This window comes from Epinephelus lanceolatus, chromosome 11 (assembly GCF_041903045.1).
Source record: "Epinephelus lanceolatus isolate andai-2023 chromosome 11, ASM4190304v1, whole genome shotgun sequence".
Lineage (NCBI taxonomy): Eukaryota > Metazoa > Chordata > Actinopteri > Perciformes > Serranidae > Epinephelus > Epinephelus lanceolatus.
The window spans coordinates 34,346,165-34,362,806 of NC_135744.1; the positions used below are offsets into that span (position 1 = coordinate 34,346,165).

Genomic DNA, 16,642 nt, shown 5'->3' on the forward strand with positions numbered 1-16,642 from the left:
TTCTTCACCGTTTTGTTTACTTCCTGGATTTTTCCCACATGGAAATTCTGACCAATCAAAAGCAGCATTCTGGCAAGGCATTTGATCTGGTTCGCCTGTAAATTCTGCCGTGAGAACACGAACCAACTCCAGGGAATTATGCAACTTGGCAACAAAATTAGTCCCTGATTCGGACCAAAGCAAACGAGCTCTAGGTCTGAAAGCACCGTAGTGATCAGTGTCAGTCAGTGCCAGCCTCAGTCAGGCTTTCCTTTTGTTTACATTGAGATTATTGAATACACCTTTAAATATTTCAAACACTTGCAATACGCCATGAGTCTATTGTTTGGTTAGATGGTGTCTTTTTATCTTGTTTATATTGTGGACTCTTCTTTTGAGACAACAATACAAAATAAAGTCCCTGGACCAGATAACAGCACAAAGTCCCTCTCTGTTGCTGTTACTGTCAAATAATGTAACAGAACAGTTTTCTCATGATCACCCAAAGGCATTTTGTGAAAAGGCCGATACAAACACTTCAGTGTATGACAGATTGATGATCTGTTACTGATCAGCATTTGTCAAAAGGTACATTTTTCCTTTAGTGTCCTTTCAAAGCTTGCCTGAAAACTGTTTTTCACTGACAGAAAAGTACAGTCTGTTCTTCTTCTGTAGTCACTGTCTCAGTTGAAAAGATCTTCAAGTGTCCAACAGGTACATAATCTGTGGACAGCCCCTTTTTTCCCCTCTCTATTAAGACGAACAGTTGCTGCTTTGTATTTTAACCACCGATTTGATCCCAAAGTTTGTTTGAAAATTATGAAATGCACGGTGAGGCAAACAAAGAGTTAAATGAATCCAACTTTCTGTTTCTTATCTCAGAGGACAAAATACAGCCCGCTGTACGGCCTGCTATGTTGTCATCACAATCATCTAAGCCAAAGCACATAATGAAAAACATCATTACAGCAAAACCGTTTTCCATTTTTTATAATTTCAGTTTTGCTGAGCGAAAATTGAGACTTATTCTGGTATTCTAAATTCATTCTGAATGCATTTTCTGTTGGCAGTAATTTGCTTGAGTTACTTTAAAGTGTACAAATTGGCTAGGGTCATTAAAGGAGGGACTCTAACTAGGTAGAACAAAAAGGTAAAACACTCAGCAGCCCTCACTTTACTTTCTTTTAGATTTAGGAAAATAATAGTTATGAATGAGTGGGCTCAGCACCCTTAAAATCCCCAGAAAAACACTACGCAGCATTGTAAAAGTATTACTAAATCAAACGTTTTCCTAATTACGTAAATTCATTTAAATTACCCTTAGCTGAGAAGCAGAGCTCACTTCTTTCGCCTCACTCTTGGTGAATGGAGGAGGAAAGGATGCACTTTAGAGGCGATTTGCAGAGGAAATGACATTTCCATACTGAGCGCTGCTTGCATTTTCGTACCTGGGAGCTATTTCCATCTGTTCCCCTCAGGGATGGAAATACTGTCAGGTCAGGACAACTGGTTTGAGCTGTTTTGATCATTTCACATGTGTGTGTGTGAAAATTAAAGTCGCCTATGGGACAGTTTGATTTACTGTTTAACATGCATGTTAAGTTCAGAAGGCGGACTTCACTTTCAGCAGAGGTAACATCTGCACTACGCATTTTAAATTATTATTCAAAGGTCCAGTGTGTAGGATTGAGGGGGATATATTGGCAGAAAGGGAAGATAGTATAATAAGTATGTTTTCTTTAGTGTATAATCACCTGTACATGAGTATCATTGTGTTTTTGTTACCGTAGAATGAGCCGTTCATAGTTGGTTTTACTGGTTTTATTCAGTTAGTCTGTTTTTTGGAGAGGAGACATCTGCAGGTAATTGACCTTTAGCTAAGCCCCGCCCCTTTGTGATGGTCTGTCAAGCTGTCAGAGTAAGCACGGAGCCCACGCTCTGACTAACTGCACTCCCTGAAGAAATCATATTTTTGGAGAAATGAAACAGTGATTCCAGAGAGAAGCAGACAGAGGGGTCTACAGTCTGTGTTTGAAGGATATATCCAGGATGTCAAACTGACTCAGCAGCAACAACAAGTTAAAAAGACAAAGATAGTTAGAAGCTAAAGCCGAACTATAGGCTACAAATCACAGTGTAAAAGTGAACCACCACATCACTGCTGATCGCCACACAAGACAATGAATGTAAAGGGAAACTTTGCTGATATTGAACCAGCTGTGTGGCATCACAGTGTGTGCAGATGAACAGTGTTTGGCTTCGCCCCCGTGCTGCTGCCAGCACCTGGACCTCTGCCACCAGACGGTAAGGGATATTAGGGGGAAGTCAAACAACGTTAATCCGCGCACAATGTGATGACACACAGCTGGTTGAATATCAGCAAAGTTTCCCTGCTTCCCTTCACTGGTTCCTGTACAGCAGGGTCGGTCTTTGTTTCACTGTTATAATCATTACAAAGCAAAAGCAGCATGTGTATACATTCAGTAGGCTATATCTTCAGTAGCTAGCTAGCTAACCCTACACTTTTCAGGGTTTGATTTTGGTGTTGGAACAGGGAAGAAACATATATCTTTTTCCAACCTCTCCAGGTAACAAGTATCATTAATACACGACGTGCCCCAGACACAACATTTAGCTCCAAATCCACAAAACCAGCCTGAAAATGAAGGAAATCTGAAATGACTGCATTAGAGTCAATGGAGCACAGCTGTGTTGTTGTCGGACCCTGGTCTGAGCTTGCAAGATGCTACGTTATGATTGGCCAGTCTGTGTCCGGGGGTGGGACTTAGTAAAGGGTCAGTTTGGCCCGCGCTGAAAACCTCCTTTACTATGAAGACTAAAGGAATTCTAATTGGTTGAAGTTTCAGCTGGTTGCAGTCTGCAGCTCTCACAGCTAGATGCCACTAAATCTCCCTAAATCTTCCACACTGCTTCTCTAAAAGCAAACTCAAATGGGTCATAGTAGCTCTTTTCCACTTAATCCCTAAATCCTGTTAAATAAGATAACACATTCGGTTATTTTACACTAAATAATCCAGAGTGGAGAGCAGCAAAGGGAATCTGTTTTGATTCTTGCTCTCTCAGCCAAATCTGAACATGTGTAATGAAGAGGCCTGATAGCGCTCGCACTGCAGTATCTCCCATTTATCTGATTATGTAAATCGGACAGTATTTCACCCCGACGCTGCCCTCTGTGGCTTTGCATAATCTCTAGGCCAGTTACTGTGGCTTTGCCTGGGCCCAATGCCAGGCACCAGACTGACGAGGAGTCTGTGATGTGTTGACATGGTTGTCAACACGGCATACTGATGTTTTATCAGCCATTTGTTGGTTGTTAGCTTTTTTAGTGGTGACCAGCACAGTCAGTGTGTGGTCTTCTCAATACATTTAGCATGCAGATTGTGGTTTTTATAAGGTGTGTGTCTAAACATTCACTGGTCCTCTTATACTCTCATTCAGACCACACCAGTAAGTGCACACACTGCACACAGAAGCTATTGATGTTGCCTTTTTTGCATATTTTCCATTGCCTACAGCATTCTGGTTAAGAGGTGTGTGCATGCTCCTGTGTGTATTTATTCAGCATCTCCTAATTGTCCTCTTCGGGGTCCCACACAGTAAGTTTGAATGAATTATTAATGCCCTGTGCTGTTGGTCGCAACAGAGGACAAGAAAAAGAACAGATTAAGACAAATAGTAATATTACTGGTGGATTTTTCAGCTTGAGTCAAAAGTTTAAATGTGCATAACCAGCTGTTCACATCACCAGCTGTCCAGATGGCAGAGCAGAGATATACAAAGTCTACATGCAAAGTGCATGGGTACACTGTAAGCTATTCAGTGCACTTACAATGTAGTTTTTCCTTCTTCTATTGAGGATAAGTTTTAAAGACTGCTCTCACTCCCTGTATTCAAAGACAAAAACAAAGTCCATATCCTCCTCTCAGACAGGGTGTTACAGTCGTGTTCTTTGTCGTAATGAGGATTTATTTTGAGTTCTTAACATAAAAACTGTTGGGTGCTTCCGTGTTAATAACCAGCTTAATATAACAGCAATGTTCTAATAAGATTTAAAGTAGTTCATTTTTGACATCACAGATGTTGTGAGGGGCTCCAACTACAAGTAAAATTTTCAAGCAAACTCTGTGTAACTCAACAATGTGTTTTATTCATTTGTAATTTTACTTTACCAGTCACAGTCCTGCCGATGGTGGCTAACTTTTACACTGATGTTTGTGTTGATGTTTGTGTGTGCAGTACCGAAAGATGGCCTGAAAAGCCAGGCAGTGTTTGATGAGATCAGGATGACGTACATCAAGGAGCTGGGAAAAGCCATCGTCAAGAGAGAGGAGAACGCTAGTCAGAACTGGCAGCGTTTCTACCAGCTAACTAAGCTACTGGACTCCATGCAGGAGGTTAGAGAAACACACACACACTGACATATACTGCATGCTTTGTATTTTTCGTTTCTTTGTTTTAAATAGGATTTTCTTTATATTAATAAATTGGAATAGAATGCATGTAGAGCATTTTACAAGTGAACCATGTAGGGATGCACCGATTTATCAGCCGAACATTGGTATCAGCAGATATTCATCTTGTTGACTGCCACTGGGCTATCAGCAAATAGAGATGATGGCATTCACCCATGGCAGAGGCCAACGTTTTTTGTTGTATCACATCAGTTTTGTGCAGGCTAGAAAGCAGGGCACAAGACTAACAGCCACAAACTCAAATTAACGAGCAGGTACAGTGGGGAACTGCCCATTGGTTCGACATCCCATTGTTCCGACCATATTAAACTCATTGTTCCGAAGTCTGTTCCGAAATCATCATGACGCCCTGTGGTTAAGGTCTGGTTAGGTTTAGGCACAAAAACCACTTGGTTAGGGTCAGGAAAAGATCATGGTGTGGGTTAAAATGAAAAAGAAAGTGGCAAACACATAAGCCGTGAGCCTGCTCCGCCTCAAGCCGGTCGCGGCGCACCATACGCCCGCCGTGAGCCGTTCAGCACCGCGGACAGTCGAACTAATGGGATGTCGAACCAATGGGCTGTCGAACCAATGACATGGACCCGGTACAGTGACTGTTTGGCAAATTGGCTCTGTGATCTCACTGCTGTGTGACAAGACTCTGAGCTCATAGCATCTGGCATCCTGTTTTCCCTGGGACAATAGAAAACATGTTTGTGATGAACAGAGATCTTCCCTGTTGGAATGAAAGGATGGAAAAGACTGTTTCCCTGATAATGTCACATTGCGCGCAATGAATCCATGTGACTATCAGCAGGAGAGCAGGTAAATGTTAGTTCCAAGCAGCTGGTGGCTGCAACTGTCGGCTCATGCAGGCTGCATTGAGTTATGCTATGATGCGTTCAAGCTCTGTTCAGTAAAAATAAGTGTTGGACGAAGCTAAATTATGACACTCTCATTAAGTCTTTAGTATTATCTTGTAGAATTCAGGTTTTATGCTTGGGTGCTGTGTCATAACATAATACATAATCGATATCTTATTCAAAGCCTAATATTTATAGGTAATATAAGTAATTGTATAAGTGATTTGATTGAATTTCCCATCTTTGCTAAGCAAAAATCTTGTGTAAAAGGAATGAAAGGCCTGTCCCATATAGACGCCTGTCTCTAATATAAGCCTGTTGACTTCAGTGATTAAAGCAAATAATAGCCCAGGCTACTAATTAAAGTTTTTGTAGGGTAAATTTCTTTGTTTCTCTAACACAAAAGGGGGATAAATAACAACAAAAACAAAATAAACAACATAAAAACATCCATTAGGTGTCGGCTATCGGCCATATTGCTTGTTTTCTTAAACAGTCTGTATCAGAATCTGCCCAGAATTGGTGCATCCCTAGTACTATGGCTTCCTTTAATGTCTTTTATATACCAGCCAGGCTTTTTCTTTCATATCTTACGGTTCAAATGCATCAATAACTTGGAGTTCCACTGAGTCCCCTGCACCATGCTGATTAGTGTAAAACCCTCAAGAATACGCTCATAGATCCTGCTTAGTGCATTGCTGTATGTTCCAGTCAAATCCGTACAAGCACTCTCTACCAACTGCTCTCTGTAAAGCCTCTTTATTGCTGAAGTAAAGACCTACTGTATATAGACCTGAGGCTAATTTAAGGATAATCCTGCAAATTAATCTATATATACTGTATATCTATAGACTTGCACTAATCAGTTTGTGTCTCTGTCTCCCTGGGTGTCTCCTCCAGATGGTCGAGGGTCTTCTCCAGATCTGTTTCTACACCTTTGTGAATAAAACCCTCAGTGTGGAATTCCCGGAGATGCTGGCGGAGATCATCTCCAACCAAATACCAAAATTCAAAGACGGGAGTGTCAAGCCTCTGCTGTTTCATCAGAAATGACTGCCTTAAACTGTGAAGCAATGCCTTAAATCCTGCCCTGCCCATGTACCTCTCCGGGGCCCCAAGCTTTCACCCCAAGCCGTAAGCCTTTGCTTGTCCTGCCTCCGCTATCACTTGGATTGGATTCCTCAGTTTTCCCAGGCCCTCTCTAGGAATTCTGCCACGCCCCTCCTAGCCTCAGCCATTCAGACTAATCTTGGAGCACAATACCTGTGGCCTCACACCAACTAATCTGGCCCCATGTTGGGCCAAACAAGGACACCCTACCACCAACCTGTAGCCCGTCCTCTTGGCTAAACAAGAAGAAAATTGTCCTCCAGGAGAAATGTTTTGGCTCTGAATGTCTCGTGGGCAGGATGCACATTGTGGGCATTCTGTCTATTTGATTTATTTTCCAGCCCCCTCACCCGTCCATGGCCCTGTCCTCAGGTTTCTAATGCTGTTTCTTTTGGTGGCTGCCTGCCTCTTACTCTCTCCTGCCTATAGTGTTTTATTGCTGTTTTTACTGACAAGCCAACACCTAGAAACACCTTTTCCACCCTTAACATGACACCTTATTTACTGTCCATTGCGCCGGATTAGCAGCCTATTGAGGGTCCCTCCAAGTTCAAGCCTACTGTTCCTCTGCTCACCTGCCCAGCTTGTCTCTGTTTGCCCTTCCCAGCTCCACTGCGCAGAGAATGTAGTGAGTTTTCACTTGTTTCCAGAGGACTGTTGGCGAAGAAGGGGATAAACAAAAACACAGAAAAATAAGAAACATACTTTGACATGACAGAATCTTTTTTTTTTTTTCTTCTGGACCCAAGGACTCTAAGGACAAAAATTTTTCAGCTATGAGTCAGTTATCATTGATGAAATGATATAAATCAGATTTATATACCTGACCAATGGAAGAAAAAAAAACAGCCAGAGGAATATTCATTTATTTTATGCACACACTCACATGCAAAAGTCACGCTTACACACACGGACATAAAACATACCAAGTATTCATAGACACACACACTCAGCAAAATGTTTACACAGGATGTATCTGAGAAGGGAAAAACAGTGCCTTTTAGCTTTTAAAGCTCTTCACAGCCATCCTCTCCAAGCCGACTTTTTTTTTTCCGTGTATGAATCTAACTTACACATACGTCATACCGCCACATTTTTTTTCCTGTTTTCGTTTCCGAGCTAGCAGTTTCTGTTTTCTTTCCAAGCAGCCGTTGTTGGCATTTTTTAATGTGGGCAGCTCTCTCGGTTCTGATCCCCAGACATTCACCAAGCAAGACAGCCTATGGTACAGCTTAGAAATGAAATTTTAGGTCTTAGAAAGTTTGAGAATCGCAGATAAAAAGACAGGGAAAGTTAAAAAAATAAAAAAAATAATAAAAAGTGTCTCTTTATCCCATGTAAAGCATATTTGATAAATACTGCACCTTCCAATCAGTGTCACATTGTTACACAAAATTACAGTATCCAGATTATATCAACAAATATAACGCTGAATAAACAATCAATTCCTAAACAAGCTTGTGAGTGGCTGCAACCACATTGATGGAGGCCACTGGAATTAAACAAGGCATTTTGATATTTTCTCATATTTAGGGACATACAGATTTAGATCTTGGAATAAACAGTGAGTTGTTAATTGGAATAAGATTTTTTCTTACAGATCTTTGCAATTCATTCAGATGCAGCCACACAGGTGGGGTTTTTAAGACTGAAATACCTTTAAAAAAACATCCAAGGTGTCTGTGTGTTAGTTAATAGCCATAGAAAACCTGGCTTAAAGTCAAAACCGTCCTTCATTGCCAGCTGCATTCATGCTAAGGTATTAGTTTAGGGTTAGGTTCTAGATTTTCAAAATAAGGTACCACAAACAAGTTAGGTGCTCAACAATTCTCAAATTACTAAATACTTAGAATAGTATTATTTCACCCTTTAATACTCCTGATAGATCAACAAAAAACATATTATTTGTGACAAAAGTATTTCACTCAAAACATCATTTTAAATGAAAAATGCCCTTTAATCAGCTTCATCTCAAATTGTTTGCACAGATGGGAAGTGGGGTTTTTATTAAGTTGTTGAGCTTAGCATGGCTGAAGAGGTAATTGAATATATATATATAAATAAATATATGTTTTGTATATGAGATATATAAAAATAGAGACACCCGTCATCGATGGAAACTCTTTACTCAGCACAGGACTTCACCTCTAAAGTTGAAATATTTTTGGTAGAAGATGCAGCTTGATCCAAATAATTTGTAGATCAAAGCTCAGGCTATGAGTGACTACATCATCCAGATGTGCTCCACTAGTGCCAAATGTAATATCAAGTTTTTATATATATACATATATATATATATATATATATATATATGTATATATATATATATATATATATATATATATATATACATATATATATATATATATATATATATATCCTTTCCTGGAGATGTGAAGAAGTGATGATTCAGCTGGGACTCGATGTGGTTTTTGTAACTTTGCTTGAGGGTGCTCATTTATGAGCTCTTAGTTCCGTGTCACACCTACACCAGCTTAGAAGTACTGATTGTTCTCATCCAAGTCAAGTGTATGTATGTATTGTATCAACTTTTTTTTTTTTTTTTTTGGAGATGCACAAAATATTGTATTTTTGAAATCGCAAAGCAGTAATATACACTGCTGTCAAACAGTTGGTGGTCAGCATTTGGTACATTTGTAATGTGAAAACGTCCGTACCAGCTTATGTGATGGCCGAAGCAAATAGACATTAACAGTGCAGTTGTACATTGGCTTCTGCTGCAAGCGCAAACACAATGCTCCCCCCTCATAGTTCTATTTTCCTCAGTGTTTCTTGTAACTGCCAGGCCTTTCTGCCTAAAATGTCGACCGTACAGATTTTCAGCTGTTTACTCTGAATGGTACTCATCCCTCCGCAGCGCATAACTCTGAATGACAGTTAACAGACCAGGTAGCAGGTTGCCATAGAGACCGATCATTTGTGTGTTACTTCCTGCTAACAGCACAGCAGACTCTGGACGCATACAAGCCACTATTAAATAAGAGCCATCATGTTTTTAATCAGCCATTTTGCCAAAGGATGGTCATTCACAGCAGGGTTGTTTCATGTGCAGTGCAGGCTTTCAGCCTCGCTCGCTCACTCGGTCTCTTGGCCTTGCGCTTCGATGAACATGGGTTTGATGGCGCTCACATCAGTGTTGATTATTCTGGGGAAGCTTTGACTAAAGTGTATTTGTTTGGGTGACTTTTGCATACAGTAGTACAGTTGTTTCCAGGTGGTGGTGCTTCAGAGAACCAGCTTTAACATGTAGATGTAACCATATCCCTGCTCATTTCTAAATGGCCATAAGTGTATATAACAGCGCCAACATATCCAGTGCAATGTAAACAATGTCTATTATTACAAAATATTTTTACATGGACATAATCTCTATACTCATACACTTTTCTCTTTTACCTTTCAACTACATGTAAAGGCCTTGCGAAAGGGAGACAGAGAGCCATAGAAATACAATTTCAAATCAGGAAATAGATAAACCCTTAACAAATATTAATGCTTTTGGAGATTGATCTATTGTAAGAAAAAAAAGACAATATTTTCTGTGATTTTGAATACATTAGCTTGATCTTCTTTGATATGGATAATTTTACCCAATCCTTTTTGTACATTGAACGAGTCAAGAAAGTAAATATTTTTCTGTTTGTTGGTTTGTGTTTGATAAAGGTAGACGTGTTGAATACATTAGGAAGTGTTAAACATGTTCGTCTTGTGAAGTAAATGTAAATTTTACGAGTCAATGGGAAAGTCTATATGAATGCTCACTGTGTTTTAAAGTTATAAGGAAACGAGGGAGGAAAGGCGAGACGGACCGGAGGAGGTTTTTGCGTTATATATGAGTGACCAAAGCAGAGAGGAGGAAAAAAAAAAGATTTAACAAACAAAAAGAAGTATTCAAGCAGTTACATTTTAAGTAGCACTTATTATCCAACTTCTAGTACTTCTTATTTTATTTGAAAGGTATCTTTTGTAAGGGTCCAGGCTTTGGATCCCATGTATATTGCTGTGAGGATTTACTGGTCACTTTAAAATAGAAAATGAAACAAAAAAAGTTGAATCTTCGTGTGAAAGTAAATCTACCAGAGCCTGACGGAATTGCACTACCCTCATACTGGTTGATAAAGTCTATTTTGTATAAAATACATGCAAATATTATCTTTAAAGATTAAGGGCAGATCATGTTTCACTGGTACATATGGCTATGGCTTTCATTGAAGTCTGTTTTGTTCGTATTTCAGTTATGTAAATGTAATCCAATGTAAAAACAAACAAAAAATATAAAATGTTTGTTTAAAAAAACAATAGTTTGTTTTACTTCTGTATTACACCTCTTCTGTAGTCAGTGTCGATATTTTCACCTATTTGATTAAATGTTGAATTAAGTTATCTGTGTTGTTCTTTGACATCGGATTTGGCATCGTGTTGGTAACAACTTGGCTGAAGTTTTTCTCATCACTGGTTGAAAGTGGAGATCCAGAAGAACTGATTTCTTTTTAGTTCAGACATCTTACACAATAAAGTTTCCTGTTTTTCAACACTCAGTTTCAGTGGTTTTACTTTTTATTTCAGATCTCAAATAGTGAAAATGACCTGGGAATGCTGGCAATTACATGTATATTGGTTTTCAAAAAATATAATTTAAAGGAATACATGGATATCTGGGAAATACACTCAACTTGTTTGCTGAGCATGAGTATAGATTGTCATTGAAAGAAGTATGTGCAATATGCGATAAACTTGTCATAAGGATTTATAAAATATCTCATGGTAAAATGTTAAAGTAAAGTATGCCAGTAAAAAGTCATTTTAAAGTGTGCCATAGTTTTTTTCACAATATGTCATGAATCATAGTATAATATGTAAGAGCAAATGCAAAGTCATAGAATAGTACATGATTAAAAATGTCATAGGAAAGTCAAAGTACAGTACCTTGTAGAAAATGTCATTAAAAGTCACACCAAAGAATGCCATTATCTAAATGACATCAAAAAGCCATAGTATATGTCATAAATTCAAAAAAAGTCATAGTATGGTTTGCCATAATAAAATTGTTAAAAAAAACAAACAAACTATAAAGCAACTATGTCATGGTAAATGTAATAAAAACATCATAATATAGCATGGCATTATTTAAAAAAAAAAAAAAAAAGTCATAGTATAGTATGCAATAATAAACATGTCATAAAAAGTCATAGTATAGTTTGTCAAAAAAAAGTTGTGGTAGAGTTTGTCAGAAAAAAAATGTTTAAAAAGTTAGTGTGTGTTGTAAAAATTTTCACTGAAAAGTCATAGTATAATACGTCATTAGAAATGGTATAAAACATGTCATAGTATAATATGCCATAATAATAATGTCATAAAAAACACCATACCATAGTATGTCATATAAAATGTCAAAAAAAAGTCATAGTGGTGTGCCATAATAAAGATGTCATAAAAAAGCCATAGTACAACATGCCACAGAAAATGCCTAGTCATAGAATAGTACATAAATAATGTCATAGAAAATGTCATAAAAAGTCATAGATAGTATTCCATTATTAAGATGTAATCAAAAAGTGATAGTATTGTATGTCATAGAAAATGTAAACAAAAAGATCATACTATAATATGCCATGATATAAATGTCAAATGTCAATGTCAATGTCAAAAGCCATAGTAAAGTGTACTGTAAAAAAAAAAAAAAAAGTCATAATATAGTATGCCATAATATAGATGTCATTTTAAGAAAAAAAACATGGAAAATGAAACTAAAGATGTCATATTAAATCATGCTATGGTAAAAATATCATTCAGAGCTATTGTAGAGTGTGTTGTCAAAAAAATTGTTAATGATGATAGTGCCTTAATATAAATGCCATAAAAAGTCACACTATAGTATGTCGTATAAATGTAATGAAAGAATCATAATACATAAAAAAGAATAGTATAGAATATCACACAAAAAGTCATTTAATAAGTCATTGTGTAGTATTACATAAAAAAAGAAAATAGTTATAGTATAGTATTACATAAAAGATATAAAAAGTCAGAGTATTGTATGCCATTTAGAATATTATAGTTTGTCATAATACATTATGGTATAGTATGCTAAAATAATGTAATTAAAAGCTATAGTATAGTTTGTTGTCAAAAAACTGTCATTAAAAAGTCATTGTATAGTATGCCATAATAAAAATGTCATTAAAAAAGCCATAGTACAGTATGTCATATAAAATGTCACAGGGTAGTATACCATGACAAAGACAAACTAAAAAGCCATTGTATAGTGTCGTCAAAGAAAAAGTAATTAAAGTCATAGTATAGCATGCCATAATAAAAAATGTCATAAAAAAGCTATAGTATAGTTTGTCATAGAAAATGTCATAAAATGTTATAGTACAGTATGTAAAAAAAAAAAATAATCAAAAGTTATAGTATTGTATTAATGAAGTACTATACTATTACTTTTTTTTATAAGATTTTGTATGATGTATGATACTATGACTTTTACAATTTTTATTTAAAAGAATGTCCAAAAAAAAGCCATAGTTTAATTTGTCACAGAGAATGTCATAAAACTTCATAGTATAGTATGCTATTATAATATCATTCAAAGCCATTTTGTAAAAACATACTTAATTGTTACATTTTTAATGATTTTTAGACATAAAATATCATGACATTTATGACAATTATTCAATAATATATAATACTATGATGATGATGATGATGATAAGGGCGGCAGGGTGGTGTGGTGGTTAGCACTGTCACCTCACAGCAAGAGGGTTGCTGGTTCAATTCTGAGTGCGGGAGCCCCTCTGTGTGGAGTCTACATGTTCTCCCTGTGTCAGCATGGGTTTCCTCTGGGTACTCATGCTTGCTCCCACAGTCCAAAGACATGCAGGTTGGGGATAAGTCAATTTTTATTTATTTATTTAATGTTCATTTAACAGGGACGATACATACAACATTGACACAAAAAAATGGGAAAATGTGATGCATATAAGATGTCTAGCTTCAGCTACTTTGCAGTCTGTGTCCCTGGTCAGGCTTTAGAATATAATAAAATATACTGAATACAATAAAAAATGCAATGATAAAAGAAAAAAGTCCGTAGGTGTGAATAGTTGTCTGTCTTTATATGTCAACCCTGCGATAGTCTGGCAACCTGTCCAGGATACCGTGCGTCTCGCCCAATGTCAGGTGGGATAGGCTCCAGCCCCCCTGTGACCCTCAAGAGGACAAGCAGTGAGGGGATGGATGGATGGATGGATGGATGGATGGATGGATGGATTGAATGACATACTACACTATTAAGTTTTCATGATTTTGGACGACATACTACGCTACCACTTTTTTTCATGGTTTTGGATAACATACTATACTATGACTTTTTTTCATGATTTTGAACAACATACTATACTATGACTTTTTTTCATGATTTTGGACGACATACTATACTATGACTTTTTTTCATGATTTTAGACGACATACAATACTATGACTTAGGCATAGGCATAGTATAGTATGTTGTCCAAAACCATGAAAAAAACTCAAAAAAAAAAAAACCCTTTAACAGGGGAAAAAAACGGTAGAAACCTCAGGAAGAGCAACTGAGGAGGGATCCCTCTTCCAGGAGGGACAGACGTGCAATAGATGTCGTACAGAACAGATCAGCATAATAAATTAACAGTAATCCATATGACACAATGAGACAGAAGAGAGAGAGAGAGAGAGAGAGAGAGAGAGAGAGAGAGAGAGAGAGAGAGAGAGAGAGAGAGAGAGATGCAGGACAGACAGTAATGACAGTAGCTTACAACAACATTAATGAAAGTAATAATATTATAATTATAGTTCTGGCTACTGTGATACAATATGTTGAAAGTATATATTAATATCTGATAGTATACATATGTGACGATAATCATATGTGTATAATAACAGTAGAAGTATGACTAATGACTAATGATGGCAGCAGCAGCAGGAGGCATCTGGCAGGACCACGGCAGCAGCACAACCACACACGTCACATTATCCAGGCACCGCTGCGATATGAGTTAACCTGAGAGACAGTGGAGCACAAAGGTGCCCGGTGTATTATAGGGGGGCCTCCAGCAGACTAGGCCTAAGTCAGCCTAACTAGGGGCTGGTACAAGGCAAGCCTGAGCCAGCCCTAACTATAAGTTTATCAAAGAGGAAAGTCTTAAGTCTAGTCTTAAATGTGGAGACGGTGTCTGCCTCCCGGACTGTAACAGGAAGATGATTCCACAGGAGAGGAGCCTGATAGCTGAAGGCTCTGGCTCCTGATCTACTTTTGGAGACTTTAGGGACCACGAGTAACCCTGCGTTCTCAGAGCGCAGATTTCTGGTGGGATTATATGTCATCCATATAATATAGTATGTCCTCCACAATCGTGAAAAAAACTCATAGTATAGTATGTCCTCCAAAATCATGAAAAAAAGTCATAGTATAGTATGTCGTTCAATATCATGAAAAAAAGGCATAGTGTAGTATGTTGTTCAAAATCATGAAAAAAAGTCATAGTGTAGTATGTTGTTCAAAATCATGAAAAAAAGGCATAGTATAGTATGTTTTTCAAAATGATGAAAAAAAGTCATAGTATAGTATGTCCTCCAAAATCATGAAAAAAAAGTCATAGTATAGTATGTTGTTCAAAACCATGAAAAAAGTCATAGTATAGTATGTTGTTCAAAATCATGACAAAAAGTCATAGTATAGTATGTTGTCCAAAATCATGAAAAAAACGTGATAGTACAGTATGTCGTTGAAAACAATGAAAAAAAGTCATAGTACAGTATGACATCCAAAATTATGAAAAAAAGTGATAGTATAGTATGTCGTCAAAAACCATGAAAAAAGGTCATTTATTAGCATGTCGACCAAAATCATGAAAAAAACGTTGCAGTATAAATACCATGATATATACTATGTCAGAGCAAATGTCATAAAAGTCATAGTATGTCCTAAAATGAAAAAATGACATCACAATAGTATGCCATAACAAAAATGTCACAAAAAAATCCTACTATCATATTTTCATTAAAGGAGTCATCACCCGGAAATCACATTTTTCCTTGTTATTACATGTATATTGGAGTTAGACCTCAGTTGAAAGTTGCCTGAAATTTTGGAGGATGAAAGTGGCTGTTTTTTTTTTTGGCCTCTTTGTTCAAACCACAAGGGTGCGCACTCAAAAAAGTGAGATTTTGGGTGTGCTCTTAAGGTTACGTAACAATAGGAGGCTATGTGCCTAAACCCGACCTCTCTACCACCACCCCCCACCCCGCCCCACACCCCGCCTGAATCATACTGCACCTGCCGCCATTACCAACAAGGTGTGTAAAATGTCTAAACGACGCTCCCACGTTAATTGTTCCGTTGTTGGTTGCCACAATGAACACAAAAGTATTTTCAGCATCCCAGCATCGGCGGACCAAGCAACAAAGGAACAGTGGATACATTTTATCTTCAATAACAATGTTCCCGTGCCTCTTCCTGTCGCCCTTTACGTCTGTGGAAAACATTTTTCGCCTGACAGTTTTTCAAATTTGGGACAGTACCAGGCGAATCTGGCCTCAACCCTGCGTTTGGAGAAAGGGGCAATTCCTACTATTCGAGACTCACCAGCAGTGCAATCGGTAAGTCTCGCCACGTTATGTAACAGTTAATGGTATGTTTTACTGTGTCGGCTACTTGACCCTGAAACGATGGTAGACAGCAGCTAACTGCTAATTGGGCTAACGCTAGATGCTAACATTATTCACAAGGGACTAGTATAACCTGTGGACCTCATGTGATTTAGAAATGACCCCCATGTCTTTCGTTTTATATCTCCGGGGTGCGATGTACTGTGGTATGGATGTTTGTAAACGGAGACCATGACAGGGACCACTGCGGAGACCCAGGTTCTCCAGCAGGTTCCGACTCCGGTTCAAACATAAAAGAGCGAATTCCATAAACAGCTGCCCAGTCAGGTTGTTCATTTGGTGCGTGCACCATGATGAAGGGATTGTTGTTATTTTGGAGTCGGCCAACTTGTGGATGTATTGGGCCAGCCCCCATTCCGGCCCTGTCCTTCCTGCAGCCAATCAACGCATGCCTCATTATCATTATTACAATGAACATCCGGACCAGTCAAAATCTCACATGTACTCGCACGAGAGAAAGTCGCAGTATGGCAGGGAGGCAAAACAAGC

At 38.0% G+C, this 16,642-nt stretch overlaps 1 protein-coding gene across 3 annotated transcripts in view; it reads left to right on the forward strand.

Annotated features, from left to right (window-relative positions):
• The window catches only part of LOC117264062 (glucocorticoid receptor-like), an 86,630-nt gene extending 79,860 nt beyond the window's left edge, over nucleotides 1–6,770 (forward strand). For all 3 annotated transcript variants that reach the window (XM_033637873.2, XM_033637863.2, XM_078172555.1), the window contains 2 exons: nucleotides 4,237–4,394; nucleotides 6,215–6,770. In XM_033637873.2, the coding sequence (XP_033493764.1) occupies nucleotides 4,237–4,394; nucleotides 6,215–6,367 (311 nt within the window). In that variant the 3' untranslated portion in view covers nucleotides 6,368–6,770. The remainder of the gene's footprint in view (nucleotides 1–4,236; nucleotides 4,395–6,214) is intronic.
• The last annotated feature ends 9,872 nt before the right edge of the window (nucleotides 6,771–16,642 follow it).